Source organism: Meleagris gallopavo, chromosome 1 (assembly GCF_000146605.3).
Source record: "Meleagris gallopavo isolate NT-WF06-2002-E0010 breed Aviagen turkey brand Nicholas breeding stock chromosome 1, Turkey_5.1, whole genome shotgun sequence".
Classification (NCBI taxonomy): domain Eukaryota; kingdom Metazoa; phylum Chordata; class Aves; order Galliformes; family Phasianidae; genus Meleagris; species Meleagris gallopavo.
In genome coordinates, this window is record NC_015011.2 from 124,040,486 (window position 1) to 124,057,791 (window position 17,306).

The 17,306-nt window shown below is 32.3% G+C and overlaps 1 protein-coding gene across 3 annotated transcripts in view; it reads right to left on the reverse strand.

Moving 5' to 3' along the window:
* NLGN4X (neuroligin 4 X-linked) overlaps nt 1-17,306 on the reverse strand; it is a 114,489-nt gene that overhangs the window by 65,601 nt on the left and 31,582 nt on the right. For 2 of the 3 annotated variants that reach the window (XM_031557518.1, XM_019622506.2), the window contains exon 2: nt 572-724. In XM_031557518.1, coding sequence (XP_031413378.1) covers nt 572-724 — 153 coding nt within the window. Of the gene's footprint in view, nt 1-571; nt 725-4,309; nt 4,370-17,306 lie in introns of all 3 variants that reach the window. The other variant, XM_031557517.1, reaches the window with a different exon arrangement.

The window sequence follows — 17,306 nt, forward strand, 5'->3', positions numbered from 1 at the left end:
TTTGGCATTCAATATAATAACTGACAGGAATATGTATAATGTCATGAAGACGGTTTTCTTGGAATCTTTGAAAGACAGAAGTATTACTTTTCTTAAAAGTATAAATTATTCATATGGAGTTCCTCAACTTAAAGAAACTTCTTGACTTATTCTAAATTTTCTTCTTTTTTTAATTTATAATGAATTGACAATATTTCAGTTAAACAAACAAACAAACAAAAAAAACCTTCTTAAATAATTGAAAAAAGAGCAAATATGATACAGTGATAAATTTTGCTTAAACTATCACTAAGGTCACAAAAATCAAGTGATTTTTTGTTTATGGTGAAGACAATTGACAAGAAAATGGGGAGTTGTAAGTCAGTCTAGTTTCAAGAAAACATTAAACAGTATTCAATATGAATGTACTATAGTCAAACTAATCACCTTCAGGAATGTTTTAAGGTTCAAGTATATATTAAATCAATAGATTTAATTAGCAATTAAATATTTATATCAAACTGGCCATTTAATAAACATACTTTCTAAATCTTTCAATATAAGTCTTGTGATGAAGAAAAGAGTCACTTACCTAAAACCCCCAGCCTGTAATTGAGGGTGACAACAATGACATTTCCATAACTTGCAAGAATGCTCCCATCAATCATGTTGCCAGTACCCTCCATGTAAGATCCGCCATGGATGTAGACCATAACTGGTTTCTTGCTGTTCTGATCATGAATGTCTGAAAAAATTCAAGTAATGAAAACATAATAAACTAATAAAAAAAAAATGAAATCTGGCATTAGTATTTTTTAAAAGTGCTAAAATTATTCATAGTTGTTTCTCATGTTTTCCATGTCATCATCACCTCTTTAATCAGCTATTTTACACAATTCAGGATCATTCTACAAGCCCAATATTTTTACACTTTTCATATTTCTTACTTCAAATGCCATTTTTTATTAAAAGTTTTCAGAATCTCCTTAAAAACTTTTCATATTACAGAAATTTAATTTGATTGTAAACATCGAAAATCCAAAGGAAAAAAAATAAAATTCTGGAATAATCTTGACTTTTTTTTTTTTTTTAAATATATTCCAGTTTGGTTCTATTTCAATTTACAAATATCTGTACGTTTAATAACAAAATTACAATAATGATTCATAATTTCCCATTCCTCAGTGAGACATATTTGTTGAAATTACATTTCCTATAGTTCAGTAACAGATAATATCACAAAAACAAATTGTTCTGAATAAAGTAAACACAGCAAACTATCATTTCTTCTTAGTAGCCTAGGAGTAAAGAAACACTGAGAATTTAAGTGAATATTTGGCTCAGATTTTTTTTTTTAATGTAAATCATGATTTTTTATTTTTTATTTATTTATTTTTTTTTTGGTCAGCTAACCGTTAAAGAATATCCTTATATTTATGGTCATGAATTATATGGATAATCTTTGGTACACAGAGAAAATTTTCTTATAGCTTTCATGCAGATAAACAGTTGCGTCTTACTTTCCAAAATAAAGTAAATTAAATTGATAGCAATATTTTTATACTTCTGAGTGAGATACAAAGTTGCACTAATCAATAATTTAGGCATTTTGTACTACATTCACATTTCTAATAATCGAATAGTAAGCCCCCTGATCAGACTAATTAACTTAGGAATTAGTTCTTGCCAAACAGTGGGAATAATATACCTTAAAAAGCGGAACAGTTTCAGCAAGCTGCTGTTAGAATGAACTGTACACTGTTTACAAATAATTCACTATATCTGCATGTGGAGTAGGACCACTTCTTTCAATTAAATAATATAAAACACCAGGGGAAGCAATGTCTCTGACTACATAGTCAGCATTTAAAAACAAACAGGAGCAACTGAGCTCTCTTCTGAGTAATTTTCAACAGTTGTGTTGAACAGTGGAAAAAGTAAGAGGAGGAAGAATAGGCTGAGACAATGCAGAGAGGAAAGAGAAGTGACTTTGAAAGCCTTCTAAGGCTCTCAGCTCCCTCAGATTTGTTAGGATTAACTCTCAGTTACCAAAAATGCAAGCAGCAATGAGCCATCCCATATGCAATATTTTGTATATGGGGAAGAAATTTTGAAAGTATTTCAAGGTAAATTGTGACTGGTCATATTTCTATGGCAAACTACCACTTTGCTCATGCAAATATCAAAAGTCATCAGTTGAGTGAAAGGCCAATATGGCCAACTGTACATCTACACAGCAGTGTATTTAAGACTAGAATTTAAGACTTCTCATAGAATCTGCCTTCTGGTCGTGAAGATATATACTTTACATGTTGCATTTTATATGTTGCATCTAGGCAGCAGAACAAAAAGCTTTGTGATAAGATTTGTGTAATTTTTGCAACTATTAGAGGGATGCAGACATTAAAGAGGTCATGTAAAGCAATGATGTACATAATAATAGATTAGGTATTTTTCTCTTTGCAGCTTTCACAGCAAAGTACATGAAAAGAGTTTCTTTTTCCTGTGAGAGCTTAGCTCTAAGAAAATTAAAGCAATAACTACTAAATGCAATTATTTGTGTTAGAGAACAATCTTTCTTTTCTCTCCCCAAAAGTCTTGTGGCATTATTTGTTATATTCTATCCTTTCTTATTGCAAAGTACTTCCTCGGGGTTGAATCTTTCAACGCTGAAATCAATGAGAGATTTTCCCTTCAATGGGAACATGATTAATTTCAACATAAAAGAAATGAGCTTCATGCGTTTTATGTATTTAGTTCCTAAACTGTATGTCTTTGTTTGGATCCGAACTTAGATACTAACACTTTATAACTTTTGAAGAAATCTGAAAGAATTATGGGTTCATAATCAAATATCTAATTTTTAAGAGCAATTTTGTTTTCACTTACTATTTATCTTTTGCTTAAAAATTGACCATAGAATCTGTTATAGCAAATGATAATACTGTCATTTTGAAAAGGCATATGTAGAGACACATTTATAAACAGAAATAGAACAAAATTCAGACAATAACAGAGGAAGCCTGCAGAGCATTTTTTTTTTTTTGTTACAAGAAATAGTGTAATTCAGAAATGAAGGTTGTGCAGTAGAGGGCAACCACTGTGAATTGAAGATTGTATACTTTTATTGTGGTATTTCATATGTGGAGAGAGTAGCTATAATTGAGCTGAACACCCAAGCAAGAGGAAATTAAAAAGTAACGTCAACACAGTATGCATGATTCTAAGGGGAATCAGTAGGGCAAATTTTTCAAATGCACTTGAACTTCAGATTGAAGAAAATTATAAAGGCACTTTGGAATGGATAAGAAAGAGAGAAAGAGACACATTGCTGCAAAAACAGAACAACAAACTTCTCAAGGCGGTGATCTGCTCATTTAATTTGAAAATACTTTTCTTAATTTGGTAAGTACAAAAAGTATACTAAAATGCCAGTGTAACATAAATGAAAAGGATGGTGAGAATAGAGGAAGATTTCATGACTTCTTTCTATATCAGGGTATCCTGTCTTTTCTGTGCCAAGGCAAGAAAAGGAGTATTTCCTTGCAAAACATTTTTGGGGTACTTCTCTGTGAACTTTAACATTTCCTTTCAGGGAATCCAATCCAATTCAGAAAGAAGTCAATGAAAAAGATTGTCACTGATTTCAGTGGGAATGTGGTCATAGCCAGAATGAATGTATCTCAGAGACTAGCTGATTACAGGGAAACAAACAAACAAACAAACAAAACAAAACAAAAAACAATAAAGCAACATCAACAGCTTCTTTTACTTTTATATCCCAGAAATAAATCACATCATGTGAGAAAAATATATAAATTAAAATATCAAAGATGAAGCACAATGCAGCTGCATTTAATGTACAGTAAGTGCACTGGGGAAACAGTGAAAATGAAGAACGTATGCAAGCTTTTTTCATGAATTTCAAACAGGTGAATTTACAAAAAATGTAAGAGAGAGAAGAGCACATGCATGTTTTTAAATTCATTTTCTCACCAAATAAACTATATGTGAGGGGAAGTATATGATTTTCAAGAGTGTTCTTGTTCACTTCACTCACTTCACACATATTTAGCAATAAACTTTGCACTTATGTTACAGGGGAATTTCAGTTATCTAAATGTTAATTTGGATTTAAGAAGAAAAACGATGTTATCTCTAAAGAAGAAATTAAAAAAGCACACGGAAGTGTGTTTCTGTAAATAAGGGACTAAAAATCATGTTGAAATAACAGTAATAACAATAACAATAATAATCAATATTATTATAATAAAAATGTAAAAGTTTATGTTCATGCATCAGGGTTGAGCTTTGAAAAAACAAAAAATACCTTCATCTTCACCACGATCATTACTGGTTATATCATCTGCGCTTTTCTTTGTGTTGGCTCCTGGGATCATAGTGAGGAGGAGAATAAAGGGAAAAAAGAGAATTCAAAAACAGCAGGTTCTCAAAAATAAAATAAAAAAACAACTAGTACAAAACCAAAAAATGTAACAAAAATATCAAAATCTGTTACATTTGAATTTGAAAAACAAAAAAGATGCAAACTGCACATAAACATAAAATGTCAAGAAGAACAAATTGAAAATATTTGAAAAAATGTATCAGTCTGTGACAATGCAGTTACTTCAGTTAAAAGTGATTGCTGCAAAAAAAAGCAAAATTAATGTGCAATTAAAAAAGAATATAAACCAAAAAAAGTATATTAAAAATTTCACGAAAGTATGGTTTCTACATAAGAAATGAAACTGATTTCATTATGTTCTGTTGCCTTGAAGAAGTAATGGCTTCAGTCACTATCTTCAATGACTTCAAGTTTTATTCATTCTTATGAGGCTTTATTAGGAATTAACCTAAATCTTAAATGAAACCAATAGAAATAAAATTATCATTAAATCTTACACAATTTGAAAGGACCAAGAAAAAACATAGTAGACTTCCTTAAAATTTAGTTTTCCTTCTCATGTGAGCAAAAAGATATTCAAAACAGAAAACTGAAAACAAAGAAGAAACACAAAATTGAGTCAATCCCAGACATGATTTTTTTCCCAAAAGTAGCCTTTGTTTGTATTATGCTACTCAAACTCTGTAGAAAAACATAGAAATGGAAAACAGGTACTTACCACGAGAAAGAATTTGTACATTTTAATAACAAAAAAAAAAAAGCTAAAGAATAAATTTTAATCTGTATTTAATATACTTTCACAGTGTACTTTTGAGGCACATGAACACCTATCCCACAGCACACATACATGTATCCACACACAGCATAGCCTGTGTTTATGGAAGGAAGGTGAAATAAGCCTAACAGTTTTCCTCACCCCAGTCCTTGGTCAATTTATCTGTTTTCTGACTAAAGAAATGGCACTAAGCTTTCCATACCATGTCTCATTATGCTGTAATTACTCTGCTAACAAGTGTTTTTCTTTAATGTAAAACGTTACGCAATAAAGAGTGAAATATGAGTCAGAAGCTCATTTCTATCTTTGTTCAGAAATCAAATCAAAAAAATTTTTTTTTAATTGTCTTTTTTAGGGTCTGTATTTTCAAGCCAGACTGAAAAGGAGCAATAAACTTGATTGACTTCGAGTTTGCACACCAAGTGTAAGTATGGCACATATACAGCAATGCTACAATATGATATGTAAACTATGAGCTTTAGATTTTTATATAGTGGTTGGTCATTTCACACTGTCCCTTTCCTTCATAAGCCAAAGTGTATGTTTTGCTAATTTGACTGAACACAGAAGGGACAGCCTTCTGTATGGCTATAAAAGATCCTTAAAACATTCTTCTTTTAAAATAAATTTTATTCCTAAATATCTCAAGATATTCTAATATAAAATTCTCAAGTATTGTTTAGGAATTATTTTCTTAGTATGAGCAGAATTTATTTTATTTTGATTTTATATGTAAAGTTAATAAAGTTGAACCAAAAATTTACTCTCTTCTGGTCTTACAAGCAGTGTAACCATCTTATTTGGGGAGACGAGTGGGGGACTTTCTATTTAGTGAAGATTATTATTTTATTTCTTCCTTTTGTTCTTCAGTTTAATATGAGGCAGTCAAATATGAGAAGCACCAGCTGAAACTCCATCTCTTGTATCTTCAATTCAGTTGCACAGAAGTTACTGCATAGTGAATGTGTGTGTTCAATTACATGTACTCGGTGTATAATTAACTAAGTGAAAAATCACTGTCAATGAAATATAGCTGTTCTCTAATCTATCACTGTCTTCGATAAATTTCAGATGTAGTCTTCAAATTTCAATCATCACCCAAGTCTTCCATTCTTTTATTGTTCCTTCTTTTTACTTTTAGTTATAGCCCAAAGGTTGAATTTTTTTCTCAACTGCAAACCAAATAAAATTAATCCTTTAAAGTATTTTGAATCATGTAAAAAAGTTAAAAAGAAATTATTTTTCATAGACCATTAATCCAGCAAACACAACACTGCAAGCACTTAACACAGGCAATGTTGATGTCCTCCTGTTGTCTCAGTGAGCTAGTTTGATGGAAGAGAGTAAAATAACCACACATCAAACATAAAATTAAAAAATGACAAAACCAACATCTCTCCATATATAGTGCCAGTAGGCAAGAACTGTATGTGATTATTAAGATAGTTATACATTTTTGAAGTTGAGTGAAAAAAGTGAATATATCCCAACAAATTTTAATTCACATACTATCCTCCCTAAGATTGTCAGTGCATATCAGTGAGATATTGCAATGATTTTCTCTGTAATGTGCTTGGCTTAAGTGACTGGTTCAGTGTACTTTAGAAAGAAAAACACAAATGTAATAAGAATTTAATGAAACATTAGGAAGTGTCAACACACAGTGTTACTAGATTTGATGAGACACGAATATCATCTAACACAAGTATGCAAAGTAGGATTATTTGCAATATTTTGAACTTTTTTTTAATTTTCGTGGTTTGAAGCAGTTATAAAGGAGTCACCAATTTTTGGAACAGCTTAATATAATACTTAAATGTATTTAATTACAGAATATTGAGTGGGAATGTTGTTTCTCTTATTGTGTAATACACTTTCATTTTTCTGTTAGTAACTGAAGTATATTTTTAAAAGTAAGTTCTTGTCCAGGATGTTAGGTGTGAGAATTATTTTAATTCTTTTTGAGATATCATTTAATCAATATGTTAGAACATCAATATGTTCTAAAAGAGGCTTCTGTGTTCCCACCACATCGTATATTGTGCATACTAGCCAGCACTCACATAATAGTCATGTCAGTCTGAATCTGCTCGAAGAGAACAAAAGCATTATTGTTGGAATTATTTCAGAAGTAGCAAAAACACATAAGATACTTAGGAACAGTTCAGAAAAAAATTATATTGACCTTTTGAAAATATAAGCTTGCAGAACTTTATTACAGGTAGGAAAGATTTGGAATTTTCAAAGTAAGTTTTCTGATTCTTGTTTAAAATGTTGAATAATTTATCCTGAAGCTCTGTAAGAAATTGTTAACCCCTGTGATAAGGGGGGGGAAGAGGGGGAGGGAGGAAAGAATAACTAACTAAATAAATGAATAAGACATGCTACCCATGATTAGTGTAAAATTGCACTCATGTCCTCAATCAAAAGAGACAGAATGGGAATGTGACACAGATTCTCTTGTGATGAAAATTCAGTTCACCAAGATGAAGAGTATTTAGTACTTGCTCCTCAGACCAGAAAGCCCTCCTTCTTGAAGCTTCTCTTGAGGGGGGTGCTGTGATAGAATTTTTTCCCCCATATAAATATAAAACTCACTGCAGCAATTTTAGCCTTTGGATTCCCGCACAGTAAATGAACATTATCACTGATTTATAGGATTGACTCTTCTGCAGATAAACAACTATTTATCTATTTAATGAATATTTCCCACATAAAATATAGATGATAAATCTTAACAGTAATCCTGGAACCAGCAGTAGAGCACAGAAGAGTGCATGTGATGATCTAGTGCAATAAGGACTAAGTTTCAAAAGTTATCTCAGTTCAGATATGGAGATATTGGTGTGATACGTAGATATGTTCACAGAAGGTTACACTTGTAAGAGTGCTGCATATTAAATGTTGAGCGATCCCTTCTCATTTGTCCTACAGTTCCACTTTTTTCCTGAGTGAAACTAAAAGGCATGGCATAATTCCTCACTGAAGTGTGGCACATATATTTTTTAAGGAAATTTGCTTGGCCATTTTCTTATTGTTGCTTTTTTTTTGGGGGGGGGAGAAGGGGGAGAGTGGGGAGGGAGCGGGAGAGGGAGGGGATAATATATTTGATATTACAGGCATATATGTTTGCAAATCTGAGCCACTTCCAAAGTATTAACAATCAATCTAGACGTAACTGTACAGTGTTTGATTTGGGCCACTTTATTTCTCCTTAAAAACTTTTTATGGAATGCAATTTTAAGCTTTAATTCAGCAAGCATCTCTCTTTTAAAGTATCTCATTCTGAAATTCTGTACTAATTGACCTTAAAAATTACTTAATTTCACTTATCAATGAATGAAAGTTAATCTTGTATTATCAGATTAATTATGGATGCCACATATATCTCTACTGAAAATGAAGAAGTCATACCACTCAGTCAGTCAAGAGTTCGCTGTCTCACATTCCCTTTTATTATGAATAAGAATCTCATTCAGAAGTAGATATTCTGGAGCTTCAGGTTTTCCTAAATATATTTGCAATTTGTGGTAAATCTTTCTCCTCTCAGATATATATCATATATGTGGAATGCATTCAGGTCCTATGCATGCAGTTTACCAATGCATTTCAAGTATCCATTCTGAAGACTAATGACAGCAGAAAAATAGCTACAGCATTAGCTGAAGCCATTTTTTATTTTTTGCATTTTAAATGTAATTGTTCCACCTATCATATGGTAACCTTTTGACACCATGTAATTTTGGGAAAGCACTCAGTTTTCAGAGATCACACAGCACATTATGAATAATACTAGCATGAATAATACTAATTAGGCCTCCCAATTTCACACACTTACTCAACTTTCCGGAAAGCTCGAGCTCAGTCTAGATGAATACAGGATTTAATTGTCATTCTTTCAATGATATGTGATATGTCTATTTACGCAGCTCTTTAAACAGATCTGTAAAGTTCTTGGTTTCCCTTCCCAGGAGAGCTATCAGTTTTACAGTCAGCTCAAGTCAACAGTTCATTACTGTCTCAAGGGGGCAATAGGAAAGCAGAACTGTATTTTCTGCATTTCTCTCAAGACTGCTTTTTTGCCTTTATCTTGATTTTTACATAGTGTAAGCCTTAAGTCCTTGGCTTGCAGCTATGGCCAAAACTCTTCAGCTACCTTTGTAAGTGTACCAAGAAGCTCTCATTTGGCAGCTGAAAAAAGATCAGAAGAGGCATGTAGACATTTCAAATAAAAGTGGAGGAAGAAGATTATTGAGAATTACAGCTTGTCAAATTGTCTTAGAATCTGTCTGTGGATCACGTACCCTAGGAAAGATCTCAAGGAAAGGCACCCAGCTCTTAATGTATATCTACTTTAAAGACTGTTGATTTTATTTGAAGACATATATTCATAACATCTAGATTTGAATATCCTTTAATTTTTATCTACTTAATGAATACCGCCAATATGTAAGAGCATTTATAAATGCATGCATATATTTGAAAAGTATGTATATATACATATATTAAAAAACTGTATATAGTTAACAGAATTCCAGAAGGAACACAGATTTATTCTATGGCTGTCTCACCCCACAAGGGTGGTATAATGAAATAAAAATCTGTCTAATTTTTCATGTGAAAATTTAAACTGTTGCACTAATTGTCAACGTGCATAGCAACTAGGAAATTTTATTTTACTTTCTGAGATCGGAAGGTTAAGGAATACATGTAAACTCTGGAGCTCCCACATTGTAGTGTAACAAAAAATATAAATAAATAATATTGAATTTGTGCTCATCTACAGCACTGTCTTGCTCCAGCTGCAATACTTGAAAAAAAATCACTAGAATTTCAGACTTCAGGAAGTGTGTGTAGCTGCAGCTATAGAAACAAGAAATGTTTATTTTCAAGAAAAAGAGAATTAAATAACAATTTTGTGTCGTGTTCAAAATTGAATGGGCAGAAATTTATTCCTCCTCCTTACAGAGTTTTGCATTTCAAGCATTAGTGAAGATTACAAAAGAAAAGAAAAAGAAAGAAAGAAAATGCTGTTTCACTTGCTTCCTTCAAATGTAATTTTAGAGAACAAATAACAAATCTCCACAGAGACTTCTACAGAAAAGGATAAAAAATCACAGATTGCAGAAAAAATATGAAATTCTAATAAACTCAGCTTTGTACATTGTGTACAGTTTTCAACTTCATGATTACATATGCCTTTGTTTCAGACAGATTGTTTGCATCTCTCTGTGCTTTGACTGTTCCATGTATAGAGAATGAAAGCAGGATGAAAGTCATAATATTTAACAAATTACAGTACTCTCTATTTTGTTCCTCATAAATACATAAATGATTCCCCTATGTTCAAAATTATGTGTTTCTCACAAACCATTTCCTTGGGCAACAATAAGTACATTAAATTAGGCAGTAACTAAGATTGACATTCTTTAAATGAGGCTATATCTTCCAACAAGTTAATGCAGGGCAGTGGAATATACTAATTGCCACACAGAGCAATTACACCATTCCAAAACATTCCACAAAAGGAAGCAAACACTTTTGAAAAGTAGGAATGTTACATAAATAATTATTTATATATTCAGTGATAGTAACTAGTTCTGACTGATTGGCGTGGGAGTTGTTTTCCTTACAAGTTTATCCCACACCAGTAAGTTAAATTGGATCCATCTCACTGAAAAAAAATATTTATGCAGATGCCAGTATAGAGAAGATCTTCAAACTATCTGTACAAATGAAATGGGACCCTGATTTGGACCAAAATGAACTTAATGAACACAGTTATTTTTTAAGAGTTGTATTACTACAAAACGTTCTGTCTTGCTTGCACTCTGACATTACTATTCTGCATTCATGCTAGCAGCTGATTCCTATTTACACTTATTCCACATAAATTTCAAATTTTTCCATCTATCAAAGTTTCCAGAGTTTCCGATGTATATTTCATGTTAGGAAAGTGAGCCATTCCTTTTAAGATTAATAAATATTGGTCTATGATATAGTTTAAAACTGGCATTTATTTTTTATATTTATTACAGTTACAAAAAGAAACACTACAGAAGTCTATTTGTTATTCTGAAAATATTTACATATTTAAATTGTATTTATTCATTATGAAAAAGATGATGAAACTAATCAATTTCATCTTTCATTCTGTGCTAATAAATTTCTATGCCTAGTTCTCTTCCATCAGATTTTCATGAATAATTCATTATGGCACATAAAGAAATGCTTGAAATCTGTAAGAGATTTATTTTAATCCACAATAATTAAAAATGCTTTGAATAAAAAACACTGAAAATAACCCTTTAAAAAAACTATCTAGTAAATCAGATTTAAAGGTTATTACTTTTCCTGATAATTATTAATATAGAATTCTCTATTATTTTAGAAAATTAATAACTGTAACAGAAATGACTTAGCTACATATGTTCAGTAATATATTTTTAAGGATCTTTATCCTCATTTGTTACACAATTACATCTCATCTAGTACTTAAAGTCTTCTAAATACACTACATTGTTTTGACAAAACTGTCTGTAATGGCTGAGAAGAAAGAAGGCTTTGTGCCACATGCTTATCCTTTCAGTGACCTCCAAAAGATAAGGGGAGTGTTTCTTGCGCTTCCACTGTAACTCTATTTGTCTGAGGACTGGACTGAGCCTGCCGTGCTTATTGACTGAATAATGAAGCACCTATTAAAAATCATACATGTACCATATAGTTATTTAAATTAATTCAGACAGAAGCACTACTTTTTTTTTTTTCTTCCCTGTACAAGCATCAAGAGGTACAGTTTGTATGAAAGTGTGACAGTGACCTCAGAGCTCACATTTCTCTGCTAAATTGGTGCACCTGATGAGGTGTGAATGTAAAAATGTTGTGTGCAATATTGCTATCTAACAGTGCAGCATTTGCTCTCACCTATCTCACTTTTCTCTCCAGTGAAGCCATTTTGCAATTCAAAACAGATACATACTAGTTTCTTGAATCACAAAACCTAAAATCTAACAATCAGTTCAATATATTGAAATCTTTCAATATGCACACTTTCCTTTTCTGTTAATGTGCTGGTTGTGTAGTTTTAAGCATATTAGCAGTCCTGCTGACTCAAAAGTTAAATACCATTATGGACCGTGATTAAGTTGGCTTCAGTCCTGTCTGAAGACCAAGAACATAAGCCTGCACTTAAGCCTGCACTAAAGATCACAAGCAAGAAAGTCCCTCTAGAATATATAAAGCTTATTGCAAATTTTCTCCAGAAGTATATGTAATATACCATAGTGGCAAGTGAGCAGGTGTAAAATGTGGATAGAGTGCAATTAGCTGCAGAGGCAAAATGTTGTTAGTATTCTATTATAGTCCATTTCCTAGAATGTACAGCACCTAAATTTGAAAGCACAAATTAACATTTGCTATTTATCAAACTTCCCAAGCTCAGAAGAAACTACATTCTAGCTAATGTTGGTAACTAGACTCTGCAGAAATAATTCAGTCGTGTTGGAAAAATATAATATCACTTATAGGTAAATAACTTTAAGAGATAAAAAGGTACTCTTTTGTTCCATATAAATTAAATGCAAATGGATGTGTTATAAAAAAGTGAATTAACAACCAGTTTTAATAACCGAAGGTAAATATTACACTCTCTCTGCACACAACTGAACTCCAATAATATATTCTTGCATTTAACAACTGCTGGTGAAGTTGTTTGTGTAAATTCTCCTTTTGGGTATTTGTTGGCACCACCAGAAGCTGTGAGATGAATAATGAGGTCTTAAGAATATCTATTGATGCAGCTATTTTAATTCTGCAGTTTGAGCACAAGCTCACTTTGCAGCTGCCTCTGGAGAGTTCAGGAAATAATTATGTTTGTTATTTCACTGGATCCTATGAGAATGGAATTTTATTCCATTGTAATATATGACAGAATAGTTTTGACACCATATTCACTTCTAATTGTCGCAAACATCTTAGGTTTTCTCTGGGAATCATGTATATGTTAGTTACAAGAAAGTAGAAAGTCTGTATAAGATATCCGAAGAAGAGAGATGCTAAACTTCACTCAGTGTTCTTTTTAAAGTACGTAATGTGGTACCTCATGTACTGTCTCAGGCTTCTATAATGTCTCCATCTAAACACAATAATGAATTAAATCCTACCGGAATTAGCACAATCAAACCAACTAAACAATTACGCTATCAAACTACTAAAATGTTAAAAAGAAGGTATAAATTAAGATGTCATAAAATATATTCTCAAAAATTCTTGGAAAGCTAGGTCTAAAGTGGATATCATTTAGAGCTTTTGAACTTGAATTATAAATATTTAATTATTCTAACACCTTCCAAAAATACTACACATGTAGAAAAGAGTTCCACTACAGTTGAATAGAGATGAAAATAGGCGTGAAAAATTGGAAAGGAAAACATTTAAACAATTTATTCATTGTTACTTAGTACTGAAAACATATACAACTTTGCCAATTAAAAATTAGTGTCCCCCTAGAGCTGTGAGAAAATACGAAGTGAAATAATGACTTCCAGAACTTCTTAATAAAACATATAGAAACAATACATTTAAAGAAGAAAGCCTTGCATTCTGATTATTTTTTTTTCTTTCAACAAAAGTTGAAAGCCCTTCTTCAAGGATTTTATCTTCAAGATTTGGCCACTTATAAAAAGTGTAATTTTATCTAAGTACCATGAGATTGTTTCAGAGTGTAACAAGGAGTATATGACTTCCTAGCCTTACTAAGATCCTACAAAATGAGAAGACTTAGACATAAACTAACAATTCCAGAAATAGAACAGAAATTTCTTTTACATCCATGTCATTGTTTGTGAAGTTTAACTTTGTGGCATGCAAAGTTACTCTATACAGCATTACTGAGGGTTAAGTAGTTGTAGGATTTCAAGCATAAATGTGTCATAGAATTTTTACTTTCATTGTATTAACAACGATTTAAAAAAATACATCAGTTCATACTAATTAGGGCTTCAAAACACAACATTTCTGATAAAACTTTTCTGTCATTGCTGAAACATTGGGATGTTTTTACAGAAAATTATTACGGAAGAGGAATGAATTGGAAGGAAATACTGATAACGAGGACAGCAAGTCATGTTATTTGCATTCTGCCTACTTCAAAGCCTATCTTCTGAGTACCTTATAGAGCTGCGAGACTTTATCTGTTTGCAAAATTTAAAACTGAAGGATTGTTTTAATTCAGACATGCTAAATAATTATATCATGCTATCGTCAAAGCAGTTGACTAGAATAGTGATATAAGCTTTCAAACTTCAAAAACATTATATTGATCTCACTAGTATCTGATCAATCCGTTCTCCATACCTTGACAATATCAATTAGCTGGTTTTGATCCATACTAAATTTCATGATTATGTAACTATACTAAAAGAATAGAATACTCTTTTGTGTATTGAACAATGTTAATAAAAATACATGCCTCAGTTTAATTTTCCATTCTATTATGTTAAAATGCAGAAATGAAGCCTAGTACTTCCAATGTTGGTTTTCTTGATTTACTTAAAATTTAGGAAGGAAGCACAGTAGCTTGTAAATTATCATTATATGACAAATTTATGAGACTAAAAGCAAAAAATAAAAATGTATGTACGATATAAGAACTACATCATGTACTATATGGTAATGTATAATATCATGTTGATTATATCAGTGAAATGTAATGTGACTTCACAATTTTGACTGAAGAGAGACAAGTTGAAATTTGTGTTTAAAGGGAATTGTGTGAATCATACAGAATTGCATGTACTATGTAATATTGTATAATTATGTGTAATAATTGCATGTATAATGTAATATTGTGTAATTGTATGTAATAACAAGAAATTATTTCATATCTTCTTTTTGTTTCTTGTAGCAATGCTACAGGCTTGGAGCAGAATGGCTGGAAGACTGTGTGGAAGAAAAAAGTGTAGGGGTGTTGACTGACATTCAGATGAACATGAGGCAGTAGTGTGCCCAGGTAGCCAAGAAGGCATCCTGGTTTGTATCAGAAATAGTGTTGCCATCAGGAGCAGGAACATGATCAACCCCCTGTACTTAGTATAGGTGAAGCTGCACCTCGAGTGCTGTGTTCAGTTTTTGGACAACTCACTACAAGAAAGTCATCAAGGCCCTTCAGAGACAGGCAATGAAGCTGGTGAGGAAACTGAAGGACAAGTCTTCTGAGGAGCAGCTGAGGGAACTGGGATTGTTTAGTCTGGAGAAGAGGAAACTAAGGGCAGACCTTGTAGCTCTCTGCAACTACATGAAAGGAAGCTGTGGAGAGGCAGAGGTTGGCCTCTTCTTCTATATAACTAGTGATAGGATGAGAGGGAATAGCCTTAAAGTTGTGTCAGGAGAAGATCAGGTTGGACGTCAGGATAAATTTACTCTCTGAAAGTGTGGTCAGGCACTGGAATGGGCTGTCAAGGGAGGTGGTTGACTCATCGTCCCTGGAGGCGTTCAAGAAACATTTACATGTTATACTGAGGGATTTGGTTTAGTGGGGAAATATTGGTGGCAGCTGTACAGTTGGACTGGATGATCTTGGAGGTCTTTTCCAACTTTGGTTGGAAACCTATGATTGTATGATTCTTTGGATAAATATAAATGAATAGTTCTTATAAAAAAGAGCATATCAAGCTTTCCTTCTTTTGGTTTTCTTAAGGAGTATCATTGTACATAGATTGGCATTTTCTACTGTCTCACGTACTTCAGATGATAAAGGAAAAATTAGAACTTAGTACTGCTTCTGTATTCAGTTGCAAGAGAGATCTAAATGCTTCTCATCACAATCAGTGTGATTTACAATTTAAAACATACCACCACTGGATTCAAATATGAAAGTGTAGAAAATCACTGACAAAGTGAATCAATGAGAATGTCTAAAACTGGCACAGCAGTTCAAACTATACCTGTCTGTATGCGTTTGTTACTCTGTCACTCAGATCAATACTAAAATAAAATTATAGGAACAAAAACACCTGGCACTACAGACAGCTTACCTACCACTGACGGGAAAAAGAACAAGGTATCACACTTCAAAAATAGTGAAAGAAAAAAAAAAAACAAACTCATCAAATCCCTTCAAGTTTTAGAAACTAAACTGCTCTTAACATGCCATGCTTGTACTTTTTAGCAGCACAGGAAAAATGCTGAGCATTTTCATTGCTTTGTGTTTTGCTTTTCAGACGCTACCACAAGTATTTCCAGGAAACTGTTGTTGAACTGGACATAGAGATCAGAGCAAGAGAAAAGAAGAAAATTCAGTTACTGTTTTTCCACAGAAATAAGAACAGCTGTGAAATGGCTGAAATATTTTATGTGTGAAAATATGTTTTGGTTGAATTTCAACATAAATTCTGTAATAAATCCTCAGACATTCAGAACATGTTTAAATATAGATTAACAGAAGCTTCTCACAGCATCACTGATAGGCATACTTTCATTTTGCACATTTTCTAAAATCTATGACACATTAGTTTTGGAATATGTTTAACTATTTCTACAACAACTGTATGATGGGACATTCTGCATAAGTTCTATGTAGAGTTCAGCATTGAATTAAAGCTTTGCTGTCACCCACATTTTAAGTCTGATGATATAATATACCTAGTGATCATAGTGCACTACTATTCTCTGTTCCGTATTGCCTTTAACACATTTCATTTTAATATCTGTTCACAAATCTCTACGGGGTATCTCTCTTGCCTTTATAATGAATTTCTGTGTAGTGAAAAGCAGCAATTCCTGAAACAACTTTTAATTTCTGATTCAGACTTCTTTGAAAATAAGTTCTAAATCCATATTAATGAAACCATTAATATCAATAGTATGGTTTCAAAACAGACCGTTAAAGTGATTGGTAACATTCCCTCTCCTAACAGTAGCTCATAGATTTCCATACCAAGAAAGTGACATTGTCTGATAAGTTCTTTCAGCTCTTTCTTCATTTCCTTTTATGTTACTGCATCCTCTAGCACCATACTTTCTTCACACTGGCAGCTTCCTAAGCTGATGCAAGTCTTTGTTCCTTCTCTTCACAGTTTTCTTCTCTTCACAGTTTTCTTCACAGTTTTCTTCACAGTTTTCTTTTCTTTTCTTTTTTCTTTTCTT